Source organism: Gopherus flavomarginatus, chromosome 4 (genome assembly GCF_025201925.1).
Source record: "Gopherus flavomarginatus isolate rGopFla2 chromosome 4, rGopFla2.mat.asm, whole genome shotgun sequence".
Classification (NCBI taxonomy): domain Eukaryota; kingdom Metazoa; phylum Chordata; order Testudines; family Testudinidae; genus Gopherus; species Gopherus flavomarginatus.
Window position 1 is genome coordinate 174,650,054 of NC_066620.1, and position 14,162 is coordinate 174,664,215.

The following is a 14,162-nucleotide window of genomic DNA, read 5'->3' on the forward strand; positions in this document are numbered from 1 at the left end:
GGGTGGGAAATGATATGGACAGAGGTAAAGGTGGGGGCAAGACACTCAAAATTTTGGGGAAACTGACATAACTTGTAGTGACTCCTAGCAGGTCAGCTTAATAAGCTCTATTGGGTCACTAATTCTCCTAATTTCAACAAACTACTCATTATCTCAAAACATTTCTAGCTAAAACAACAATATGGTATGGAAACCTAAAATCAAAGTAGTTGTTCACTCATTCTCTGTCCAATCATCCCATTCTAATTAAACTGCAATTATGCAGCTGTTTGGTCTTGTCTCACAAAGGCCGAAGTTCATGCCAAGCTATGTGATATTTGATTTTCACCTGGCAGTGACTGAACCTACAAAATGGCCGACTGCAGTACTGTCAAGCTCTGGGGTACATGCAGGAATGTCAAATTCTAGGGTAACTGTGGGTGCTATGCTATTACAGAGCACAAATGAGACAGGACTGCTTGTTCAGCAGCTTAAGTTCAGGAAAGCTTCCTTAATGTTATCTTTATAGTAACAGAGGCAGAGGAGGGGAGATATAAAATAAATCCTCATGGAGCTACAGAAATCACTGAGGAGAAAAAGCAGACAATGGTTGTGCTCTAATAATTAAGTAGAGGGGAGAAAGTGGTGGGATAACAGCCTTACACCAACTCCCCTTCCCTTGACGATTTCCCAGGCCCCTGCACCTTCCTTCCTTCAATAAGTATGATCATGATTGTTGACTTTGTTGTGTTTGAATCAGAAAATGCCTGAGGCTCCTTTATTTTATGCGAGCATATATGCAAGGAGAGTCAGCATAGCCCCATGCAAGGTGGCAAGCTGCTCTGCCCTCCTTAAACTTTAACTAGCTTATAAAGGTTAAAACCACAGACAAATTACACCTACTTCTGTATTAATTACCTTATTTGGAATACATTGCAAAATTAATACAGGTCAAAAGCAACAACAAGCATCTCCCCCTCTAGGCCCCTCCTATTACTCACTGTCTGTTCTTTTGTGGTCATCGACCTTTCTAACACAACTGTTGTGGTTATATATTTCATAAGCCTGGCTATTTTAAATTATGCTACTTGGGGACTTTTTCACTCTGCCCCCTCATGCCCTTTAAACACACAAAGCCATTGTTCTTGTAACCCTTCTGCCCCTCTGAGCTGGCAGCAACAAGGGCCGGGTTCAGTATCCAGGGATTTCGTTTCAATAACACAATGCCAAACCAGCTCGAGCCCCCACCCAGTGACCTGGGAAAATTTTACACACACCCCTAGGTGCCTCAAACAGGCAATACTTCCCCTCAAGCAAGCACAGAGTCTCGGTGTAGTAGAAAAGGTTTAATTACATGAGATAAACAACAAGCATTAAATTGGGAAAACACCTTAACTAGAGTTCATAGACCAAACTGTGAGCAAAGACGTACCCCAGGAAATTGGGCCGTGTCCTTTTCCCTGGGCTTTTGAGTCCAGCAACCCCCAAATCACCCACAGTCCCAAAAGACCCACAATCCAAAAGTCTCTGTCCTGGGTCAGTGCAGCCCCAAAGTTCGAGAGTCTATCTGCAGATGTCCCTCCCCCCAGCCTGGGTAGAAAGGGGCACCTTATGTGGTGTGGGGCCAACTGCCCTCCCTCTCCGTGGGGTTCTGCTTCCACCTTTTCCACGAACTGTTCCACTTTACCAGCCACTCCACTCTGCTCCTGCAGCCGTCCTCACAAACTGCTCCACTCCGCTCCGCCAGCCACTCTGCTCCACCAGCTGTTCCATGGGCCGCTCCAGCCGTCCCCACAAACTGCTTCACGCCACTCTGCCAGCTGCTCTGTTCCGCAGTATTGCTTCAGACTCCCCCACTAGTTAGCACAGTACTCAGTACTCTCAGCTCAGTAATTCCAGCTCTTTAGTGATTTCAACTCTTAGTGATCTCAGCTCATAGTAGGGGAGCCCCAGTGCTAGTGCACCATTAGCCCAAAATGAGTTCAGCTCAGTAAACTGTATCTAGATTCTTAAGGGAATAAAAAATCAACTCTGACATTCCACAGTGGAGAGAGGAGTGGGGGGAACTGGTGCTTCTGGCTCCACAAGGAGACTACACCACCAGGCACAGATATCTGTCCCCAGCCTCTCTCAAATCACTGGGTTTTGGAACCCATGTCCCTTGTCTAGCAAGTACCACCCAACTGAGGTTGAGTCATTTCTGTCACAAAGCAGCTTGGCAGCTTGGGATGGGGTAGTGTGCCTATGCAAATACACTCTCTCTGAAATTCCTTCCCCCAGATGTCAGGGTAGAGCTCATCCTGACTCTGCTTACATTCTGTTTTGGGAACTTTCCACTGTGACCCCTTTTACCCTTTGACATACAGAAGCAATTTTCCATCACTCTTTCATCACTCTGTCCCCGTCCTCTGCCCCTTATACACAGAGACAAGCTGAACCTAAGTTCAACACAGCCTAGAAACGAGCTTATCCAAAGTTTAGGCCTAAAAGCCTGGCCAAAATTGTAAGCCCACCATATTTTCCTTCACAATTTGTTGCTGGTCCACCTTCTGTGTTGTTGCTGAGATGTACTGACTGCAATATATGTCACTGCTGGCCAGCTTACAGATGATAAAATCTAGGTGCTCCTACATGGAGGTAGAAGTCTCCGTTTTTGGAGCCTTCTGGACTCTTTCCCCAGTGCTTCATGAACATAAAGTAGCTGAAGGTCATGACATCTGCATAGCCGGATATGTTATACCACATGCCACTGAAATCATTGTCAGACTCAGTATATACCTGATACTTTCAGCAGCAGTCAAGTAGTTGGTTTTGTAGCTTTTCAAAGTCCCTTTAATGCATTTAGATGTCCAATTCCCATTTAAAGTTAATTATGCTTGGTCTATCTCAAAATTATGCTTGGTCTGTCTTCCTTTCCAAGTGAAAGGTATATTTCTTTGACTATTGCCTTTTCTAACATAAATACATAGCAATATGTAAAAACAAAACAAAACAAACCCCTAAAACGTTATCATAACTAGACACTCCACTAACTGACTTCTACCCCTGAGAAAAGGTTGAGTGCACAAACAACACATGGCAGATGTGGAATCACATTGCTTAATGCACAAATGGAAGGTGCTCAGATATTACAGTGATGAAAGCAGTAGAAGAACACATATAGATAACCCAGGAACCTATCCTTGGAACAAAGCCCGTTGCCAGCTTACCATCATAGGACCTAATCACATCAGCCACGCCATCAGGGGCTCATTCACCTGCACATTTACCAATGTGATATATGCCAGCATGTGCCAGCAATGACCCTCTGCCATGTACATTGGCCAGACCAGACAGTCTGTATGTAAAAGAATAAATGGACACAAATCAGACGTCAAGAATTATAACATTAAAAAACCAGTTGGAGAACACTTCAGTCTCCCTGTTCACTAGATTACAGTCCTAAAAGTCGCAATATTAAAACAAAAAAACTTAAAAAACACTCCAATGAGAAACTGCTGAATTGGAATTAATTTGCAGATTGGACACCATCAAATTAAGCTTGAATAAAGACTGGGAATGGATGGGCCATTACACAAAATAAAACTATTTCCCCATGTTTATTCTCCCCCTACACCCAGTTCCTTACATCTCCTTGTCAACTACTGGAAATGGGCCATTTTCATTACCACTACAAACGGTTCATTTTCTCTCCTGCTGATAATAGCTCAACTTAACTGATCATTGTCATTAGTGTGTGCATGGTAACACCCATTGTTTCATGTTCTCTGTGTGTGTGTATATATATACATATGTCTTCCTACTGTATTTTCTACTACATTAATCCGATGAAGTGGGTTGTAGCCCATGAAAGCTTATTAGTTAGTCTCTAAGGTACCACAAGTACTCCTGTTCTTTTAGCAGTTGATTGTGTTCATTGCAAGAAGCCATGATATATATAATCTGTGTTGGTGTTTGTTTGTGGTTCTTCCTGTGTTATGGTGAATATGTGACCAGTATTCTCAAGTAGCTGGTAAGGAAACTAAGTGGGTCTAGTAAAAGATTTAAAGGCAGTCTTCAGAAACAATGCACACAGATTTTTAAATGTAAGAAAATCCTAAACAATGAAAGCACATAGTTCATCTCCAGGCAGGGAAAAAACTAACACATTTAAGATTCTGTTAGTTCATGTTTGTAGTGGTTTACATAGTGCATATACTTGGAGTTTAGTTCTCTTAAGCTTCAGAGAGAGTATCAAAAAGTCAAAATGTAAACAGTCTGATACTGGCCATCAGGGACCTAGTTTGCAAATGAATGTGTTTAATGAAATTTCATTGATTGTATGCACTCTTGAAAAATGCTGCCAGTCCTCAGCTAAATTTTTGCAGACTTTATGTGGTGTAGCCTTTTGTCACTGTACATTGATTAGTACTAATGCTCTATTTTAACACTGTATTTTTCACTTTTTCCTTGGAAAGGGTTTTAATATAATTTGCATCTAATGATTTAAAAAGTTGAGTTAAACAATTGATATGACATCCTAATTAAATCACTGAATTGTTACCATATGTATTTACATAGTTTTACTGAATGACTTTTCTGTGAGCATAATTAAAGTGATAGCTAATGTTTACAACTGGGAGAGCCCAAACTTTGTCCGTGCAGGCGTCACAATGACAACTTGATAGGAGCTTTTGCAGTGCACAAAAATGGAACAAAGTGCAGCTTTCTTCACACGGCAATATGGTTTCTAGAGACAACAGGTCCCAGCATGCCATGACCCATTTTGATATGAACTGAGGCCTGTAGTCTTCCTGGTCAATGCCATGATCCTAAAACTGAAGATGGTCCCAGGAGCTGGGACTGTAGAACTCCTTGGGCTATACCTTGGCCATCAAATTTAACTATATATCTGCTTATTAAACACCAGTATTATTCTGAAGTTTTAAACACATAGGCTCTATCTGTTGACTTTCACCTAAAAGAAACGTCGTTCTCTGCAGTAAGTCAAACATAGGAAAAGATTCTCAAGAACAATAATAGGTCAAATTTCAGAGTAGCAACCGTATTAGTCTGTATCTGCAAAAAGAACAGGAGTACTTGTGGCACCTTAGAGACTAACAAATTTATTTCAGCATGAGCTTTCGTGAGCTATAGCTCGCTGCTTCGGATGCATAGAATGGAACACACAGACAGGAGATACTTACAGAGAACATGAAAAGGTGGAAGTATGCATACCAACAGGAAGAGTCTAATAATAGGTCAGCTCAGTTTCTGAAAGCCTTTATCTTCAATGCAGTACTACCCTGACTGTCCTCAATGTCAGAGTGGATACTTAATAACTTCAGATAATTAAGGGCTTTCACAAATGAGGATCCAGGGGACTGCAGAGTTTATAAGCTCTACATGTGAGTGGCTGCACAGTTGGTAAATTGTATAGGAAACAGCATTTCTTCTGTAGACCTTATTAACACAGCAGGTGAATGACCTGTTATTGAGGAACTTACATCCCACCTCCCTGAAGTCAAATCTTAAGGTAGATCTCTGACCTTTGCATATGATAGCTTTGATCAGCTGGAATTTAGATAATCAAAGGTATCACTGTGTTACATATTTTTTTATGAAGCTTCAGAGGCCTAATACATTTTATGTGCACACCTTGAAACAGTAAAAATTGTGTAGCTGGACCTGCGCAGCTACTTAAATTTACTTTGATGACATTTTTAGAAAAGGACATAAATAACATAATCCAATGCCATCCTCAAGGAATCAGGCCCCATTATTTCTAGTAGTTCTTCACAGATGCAGAGTTAGGGAAACCCCAGAGTCTGACAAAAGTCATACCTTAGAATAGCTTTTGTACATGGAGAGCAGGTGGAGTTGGTGCAGTATGATTTTGTCAGGTGTTAACTAGTGCCAGCCATTATATATTTGCCAAGTCTGTAAATAACCTTTAGACTAGCTGTGATACCTTATTACTTGAGAATGCAGTTTGCCAGAATACAAGATATCTATGATTAATGTACGTTTTAGATACCACACCGATTCTTTAAAACTGTGCTAGAAACTGAGTTGTACGAACAGTACTACAGAAACTGATCTATGTTTAAACTGCAACAGATTATGGAGTCATAGAAATGTAGCACTGGAAGGGACCTCAAGAGGTTATCTATTCCAGCCCTTGTGTTGAGTCAGGACCAAGCACAGCTAGATCATCGCTGACAGGTGTCTGTCTAACCTGTTCTTATAAACCTTCAATGACAGGGATTCAACAGTCTCCCTTGGTAAACGAATCCAGTGTCTAACTATCCTTATAGTAGAAAGTTTTTCTCAATATCTAACCTAAATCTCTCTTGCTGCAAACAGAGCTGATTACCTCTTGTAGTACCCTTGGACTTGGAGAACAATTGATCAGTCCTATTTACAGTAAACTTACATATTTCAAAACTGTTATCAAGTCCAACCCAGAGTGTTCTCTTCTGTAGACTAAATAGGCCCACTTTTTTCAACCATTATAGTACTCTGTGTATTAAGAATTGCATTTGAAAAATAACAGATAGGCTCTTGCTTCCAAGCCATGTAATAAATCTGAATCCAACCCATGTAATAAAAGTCCTAAGAAATAAACAAAGGGACTGCTGCAAGTTTGACCTGTTCCATCTTGCATGATCGAAGACAGCTCTGGTTTTCCCAAACCATTTTCTAACAAAAGTCATTGCTAAAAATCATTATCTTTGTAAATATAACGCTCTTAACTTGGAAAGCTTTTAAATTACTTGTTAATGTATAATGTGTTTATTACCCAATTTACAAATCAGTCTGAGTGATAATGCATTATAATGTTTATATTCACAGCCAATTACTCTAAGCTTGTAAAATGACCTCATCTTTTATTTATGAGAAATACATCACTTTTAGTGTTACATTTTACTACATATAGTTAAATATGAATTTCCTTACATTTTTCACCATAAATAAGTGCAATCTAAACAAACATCACAAAACCTATTTTTTTTGTTTCGCTTTTCACAAAAAAGGTTAGTAGCGATTGCACGTCTAACATAGTGAATGACAGTGAAAATGGGGTAGAATCTGTGACCTAAATAGAGAAAGAACAAGCTAAAAAGTACTTAGATATGTTCAAGTCATCAAGGCCTGATGAAATACATCTTAAGATACGCAAGGACCTGACTGATGTCATAACTGTCCTACTCAGATCTGAACCTTAGAGTTCAGAACATGAGAAGCTAGCATGAGACCTCCAAAGCTTAATTAGCAGCTTAGATCTGATAGCGCTGCCACCAATCAGGAATTTTAGGGCCTGATACCCTCTGGTCCCCCCAGACCTTCCCAGGGGACCCCAAGACCCAGATTCCTTGAGTCTCACCACAAAGGGAAATAACCCACTTCCTTCTCCCTCTTCCCCTCCAGGTGTTCCCTCCCTGGGTTCCTGGAGAGATATACAGATTCAAGCTCCCTGAACCTAAACAAAGGGATTCCACCCTCCCTGCTTCAAGTCTTTGAAACACAAGTACTGAAAGATCAAATCTCTCTCCCCCCTCACCCAGAGGGTATGCAAAGTCAGGCTTAGTAAATCTAACACAAAGAGATTTTCCCCCTCCCTTCGTTTCTTAGCCTTTACCAGTGAAAAACACTCAAACAGGTCTTAAAAAGAAAGCTTTATATAAAAAGAAAGAAAAAGAACATAAAATGGTCTCTGTATCAAGGTGACAATGTACAGGGTCAATTGCTTAAAGGAAAAAATGAATAAACAGCCTTATCCAAATAGAATACAATTTAACACATTCCAGCAACTACACACATGTAAATAAAAAAAACAATATAAACCTATTGTCTTACTATCCTTGTACTTACAACTTGGAAACACAAGATTAGAAAGCCTGGAGATAGAAAAATCACTCTCAGAGCCGAGAGGGTCACCGAACCAAGACAAAGAACAAAAACTCACACCCAAAACTTCCCTCCACCCAGATTTGAAAAAGTCTTGTTTCCTGATTGGTCCTCTGGTCAGGTGTTGTTTGTTACCCCTTTCCAGGTGAAAGAGACATTAACCCTTAGCTATCTGTTTATGACAACTGAAGCTCCTGAGCCATTAGAGATTATGTCAAAAGTCATAGAAGACGGAAGATTCCAGAGGACTGGAAAATGACACTATATTTTCCCATCTATAAAATGGGGAATAAGAACAACCCAGAGAATTACAGACCATCATCTTAACTTGAGTACCCAGAAAGATAATGGAGGAAATAATTAAGTAATCAGTTTGCAGCCACCTAGAAGATAAGGTAATAAGTAACAGTCAGCATGAATTTGTCAAGAACAAATCACATCAAACTGACCTAATAACTTTCTTTGACAGAGTAACAAGCCTTGTGGATGGAGGGAAGTGTAGTATATCTTGACTTTAGTAAAGCTTTTGGTACTGCCTTTCATGACCTCCTCATAAACAAACTAGGGAAATACAACCTTGATGGAGAGACTAAAATGTGGGTGCGTAACTGATTGTCAAACTGTTCTCAGAGAATAACCATCAGCTGTTCAGATCCAGCTTGAAGGGCGTATTGAGTGAGGTCACATAGGGATCAGTTCTGGGTCCAGCTCTGTTCAATATATTCATACGTGTACTCTATGCCATTATCTAAATCACTGATGAAGTTTGTGGAGTATATCAAGCTGGGAGGGATTGCAAGTGCTTGGGAGGATTGTTTTGAATTTTTATCCTATCTGGAGAAACTGGAGAAATGGTCTGAAGTAAATAGGAAGAAATCCAATAAAGGATGAATGTAAAATACTCCACTTTGGAAGGAACAATCAGCTGTACACATACAAAACAGGAAATTACTGCCTAGGAACAAGTACTGCACAAAGGAATCTGAGGGTCATAATGGATCACAAGCTAAATAGGAGTCAACAGTGTAACACTGTTGAAAACAAACAAACAAACAAACCCATCATTCTGGGATATATTAGCAGGAGTGTTGTAAGCAAGACATGAGAAGTAATTGTTCCTCTCTACTTCGCGCTGATTAGGTCTCAACTGTAGTATTGTGTCCAGTTCAAGTAAGATGTGGACAAATTGGAGAAAGTCCAGAGAAGAGCAACAAAAATGATTAAACGTCTAGAAAACATGGCCTATGAGGGAAGATTGAAAAAAATTGGGTTTGTGGAGAAGAGAAGACTGAGAGAGGCATGAGAACAGTCTTCAAGTACATGAAAGGTTGTTACAAGGAGGAGGGTTCTCCTTAACCTCTGAGGATAGGACAAGAAGCAATGGGCTTCAATTGCAGCCGGGGCAGTTTAGGTTGGACATTAAGAAAAACTTCCTAACTGTCAGGGTAGTTAAGCAGTGGACTAAATTGCCTAGGGAAGTCGTGGAATTTCCATCACTAGTGATTTTTAAGAGCAGGTTAGACAAATATCTATCAGGGCAGGTCTAGATGATATTGCAATGTCCCTTCCAATCCTATGATTCTATGAAATTAGTTGATATGAAGGTATCTTCTGGGTTGTTTTTCTGTAAGCTTGATCTTCATTCTGGAAACAATGGAGTTTCTAGCTTTTCTGGCTGCACATAACCTTAGTGTGACATATTGGTTCAAGCAGGAGACAGGATTGCTTACTCCCAGCCTTGCAACTGACTCACTGCACTGCTTTTAGAAAAATCATATAACCTCTCTGTAGCTTAGTTTACCTACCCATCTATAAAATAAGCAGAATATTTGCCTATATTACCAGAGTGTTGCATGACTTAATTATCCCATTTAATGTTTGTAAAGTGCTTTGAGAGCCACTGGTGAAAAGAACTGCATAAGTGCAAAGTAATAGTATTTTAATGTTTTAGAAACCAACGCATTCTTTAAAGTTTAGACCTATAATCTGAACTTGCTTTCTATATTTTGATGGGGTTTTGAGTTAAGTGTAATTATGACCATTTCAGTGCCAATGCTGCTAACGGCTGTACTGATAAACAACATGGGATATGCATCCAACAAATGCATTTGTCTAATGCAGTGGGACATACCGGATGATTAGCATTGATATAGTGCTTTATGTCTCCAAAGTACTGTACAAATATTAACTAATTAATCCTCTCAACACCTCTGTGAGGTAAGAATTGCTGTCTTTATTTTGCAAGTAGGGAAACTGAACAGAGAGGTTAAATGATTTTCCCATCACCACCACATACACATTTGGAAACTGAGCATGAATTAGACTAAACCATTCCTTGCTCCTACTTTTCTGCTGAATGCATTTACCTCATGTACTCTGATGTTTCATACATTTGAATGGATATTCCGTTGGATACAGCTGTCAAATATACACACAGAATTCCAACACTAAATGTTTTAAACAATTTTAGCTGTATTGTTTTGGAATTGACTTTGATAGCAGGGGATCGTACTAGATGCAGGAGGACTGTTCTGGTCCTATATCTTTGTTGCTAAAACAACAGACATAAAAATAGAGACCACTGCTAGGTCACCAAACCAGTGGTCTTGTTTTGTAGGTTGATGGATTCATTGCTAAAATTGATGTGTAGTTTAAACAGTCTGCCTCAAAAGAGCAATGCTTTCAAATGGTAGAGATTTCTCTGCAAAAAAGTAAGAATTCTGTTCATTCTCCCGACTCTAACATCAATTTTTTAGTCATTTCTCCATTTTCTGTCTGCTCCTAGATTGATGTCAACAAGATCGAGCAGACTATTTCTTAAAAATAAGAGCTCTTCTAATACATGGAATATTTTGAATATTGTCTCTATTGTGTCATCATTGGACTATCTATTTGACAAACCTCGTGTGGAAATACATGCCATGATCCAATTACAGGTTTTTTATATTAGAAATCAAAGTAGAAAAAAAAAGTTTAATAGTGATTCAGTAAGGATTATATGTCACTTATAATGTAATATGTATTATCTATTTTCCCATAAGATTAAACTGTAACTTTTTTCTTCTTCTTCTTTTTATTTCAACAGTTCTACCTAGTCACACTTGTGGAAACCCGGGAGAAATACCTAAAGGAGTACTTCATGGATCAAGGTTCAATATAGGAGACAAAATTAGATATAGCTGTATCTCAGGCTACATCCTAGAGGGCCATGCGATGTTAACATGTATTGTGAGTCCTGGAAATGGTGCATCATGGGATTTTCCAGCTCCATTTTGCAGAGGTACAAAATATGAATTAATGGAGAAAACATTTACCTATATGCAATATAAAGAAGACTAAGATGGTGATGAAATAGAATAAGTTTTTATTTTAGGATGGTTATAGGTAATGCTAATGTAATTTGTTGAATTCACTAGTCCTGTGTTAACTGCCCATTATTTTTCTTAATGTCATTAAAATATAATGTTTTATCTAAAATATAAACTGGTGCAATGGTGGAGTTGTAGCCCTGTATAAATTGGGATTCATAGTCCTTCCCTAAATCTGAGGGGTTTGTTGTGGATAAATACATTTAAGACAGTGAGGTGCTCAGATATTACAGTGATAGAAGTAGACCTGGGCAATTTTTTTTAAATTAATAGTTTATTCATCAAAAAATACAGTTTGGGGTCAGCCAACTATATTCATGAATACAGATCAAAATTGTTGAAGTTTTTGCTAGATTTTATTTTAAAACAAACTGTTTAGTTTCAAAAGGTTTATTTTCAATATTTCTGAATTGAAATATTATGACTTTTTGTTTCAAAATGACATTTCATTTAGAAATTTAGCTAATTTTATTTTAAAAAGAGGGTATAAAGCAATCAAAAAGCAGTCAAAAAAGCAAATCAAAAAGCAATCAAAAAAGAAAAAGAAAAAAAGGAAAACTTGTTTTGAGTCAAACAATATTTTGTTCGATACACCCTCCCTCCCCCATGAATGTCTTTCAGTTTGATGAGAGAGAAATTTGAAAAAAAATACATTTGTAATTGACTTGAAGCAATTTTTTTGGATTTTTCAGTTTGGCCACCAAAACAAAAAATCAATTTGCTCACTCTGTGTGAGTACCGCAGATAGTGGTCGCAATTAAAGTGGTGATTGCCAACATTTGTAGTATAGAAGTGGCTGGCAGATACTGACTTTTTTTTTTAATATACTTCTGCTATATCTGGACCAGAATAGCCCAAATTCTTAATCCATTCCCATCTTTAATAGTATCAGAATACCTTTGATTGAAAGCTTTAATAATCTATATAGAAGTACTTTAAATAGTGAAATTTATTAAAAAGGAAGAAAAAAATCTTGATTATTACGTTGTTAATAAAGACAAATCTCACAAAATGTTCAACCATATCCAGTGTATGCATATTTAGTTTGGAGCAGCAAGGGAACTCCATATATTTTCTTAAATTGAAAACAAGGAGAAAATGTGTGACTTTTTTCAAATCTTTCAGTTGTAGTAATCTTTTTCTTCAATGGTAAAATTTACACTTCTGTTTGAACTTTTTTAAGTTAATGGTGTTAACTGAGCATCAGTCTGAAAACACTTTTCTTTTTGATACTCTGCAGGATGCTCTCAAATACCTTCTGTTTTGAGAAATATTACTAATTCTAGCAGTATTTCCAGTTTTAAGTACAGGGAATATCAGTGGAACTGACTATTTTAAAAACTGGAATGAAATTAAGTGCACCTTCTGTACCTAAGTGAACCATACCATGGAATTCACCCCGTCGAAGAAGAGTCAGATGAAGCCCTAAAAACCTCTCTAAAGCAGTGCAAGGACTCAATAAACTGCAGAGCCTTGTATAGGCCCTCTGTAATGGAGTGATCTTTTTTTCCCACCCATCAGAGAAATTATTCAAAAGATGCACTGAATTGTATTAGTAGACACATTGGATTGCTGCATTTTAAAATCCATGTTCTGCTAATTTTGCAATTACTTTCCTTAATATTTTCAGGTGCATTAGCAACTGTTGTCAAGTAATTATGTACTTGCTGAACAAAGTGGCATTTCTAATAGAGATACACGACTTGGGCTGGGGAAATTGCAAAAAAGGACTCAGTCTTGTATTTTTTGTTAACTTTTTACTTTTCTGAACTGTTGTGGCAGGCTTCAAACAACATCACTAAAAGTATAGTGCTCAAATGATACTTTATGGAATAGAATTGCAGAGCAAATTCTGTGATGTCATTCAAGGAATTCTGGCAGCACAGCAAAGTCTAGCTAGTGTGTAGTTTTGAGGTAGCGTAAGCTACTCTGCCATAAAAAACCATATTTTAAGTTAATTCTGCTATGGCAGATTTTCCTAGCACTGGAATATAATAGTGCAATGAGAAAAATTGGTTTGAGATAGATTTCCTTTTTAATGAAAACCACTTTGCCAGCAGGCTAGAAAACAACTGAAAAGGAGAGTTAGTAGGCACGTGACAAAAAGTTGAAGGACTGCTAAAAATTGTCCATGTGCTTTCATAAGTTAAGTCAGAATAGTCAGAGATATTTCTTCTACTGCTGGGCAGTTCACATACACAAAAAGATGGAGGGGAATGCTTGGATAGCTACCCACACAAAGCACTTTTCTCCTTCTGCACAGACATTAAATCCATTAAAAAAAAAACCCACACAAACACAAAAGCCTGGAACCTTGACACCAGTACACAGCCCAAAAAAAGCCTTAAAATTGGCCTGAGTGGCCAGTTGAGTAATCCCCTGCCATAGGAGAACTTGATATCCAGGTGATATAGGGCTGCTGTTGCAGACATTTTGCAGAGTTCAGCTGGCAGGGTCAAATCTTTCAGTTATGTGCCTCCAAATCCCTTCATTTCTTCTACTCTTCCATTTTTGCTCATTTAGGTCAAAGATCTCTCTCAACCTCCCCCCCGCGCCCAAGGTCTCTCTCTCTCACCCCCTAGCATACCTCCATCACTATGCTGTTACTGCCTTTCTCTTCTTCGGCTCTTTCAACTTGCTGCTGTGGCACATATGCCTGATGCAGTTCTTGTAGCATTGTTTCCCTGTATCTCTGAGCAGTACCACCGTGGTCCCTCTGTTCACAGAGTTCAGAATGTCTTTGTTAAAGATATGATGGTATTCTACAGAGATGGTGCAAAACACTGCAACATGTGATATTCGTATATATATATAATAGTTCTGCAATAGTGTTGCCTAGTACTATAGTTTTATAAAGGTGATGGTTCATGGAGGTGCCCATTTAAGGGCAAGATATCTACCCTATGCTTACTTATCTCAGAGCTT

At 38.6% G+C, this 14,162-nt stretch overlaps 1 protein-coding gene across 3 annotated transcripts in view; it reads left to right on the plus strand.

Annotated features, from left to right (window-relative positions):
- Positions 1–14,162, plus strand: part of CSMD1 (CUB and Sushi multiple domains 1) — a 1,994,958-nt gene that overhangs the window by 854,696 nt on the left and 1,126,100 nt on the right. For all 3 annotated transcript variants that reach the window (XM_050950505.1, XM_050950506.1, XM_050950507.1), the window contains exon 4: positions 10,955–11,149. In XM_050950505.1, the coding sequence (XP_050806462.1) occupies positions 10,955–11,149 (195 nt within the window). The remainder of the gene's footprint in view (positions 1–10,954; positions 11,150–14,162) is intronic.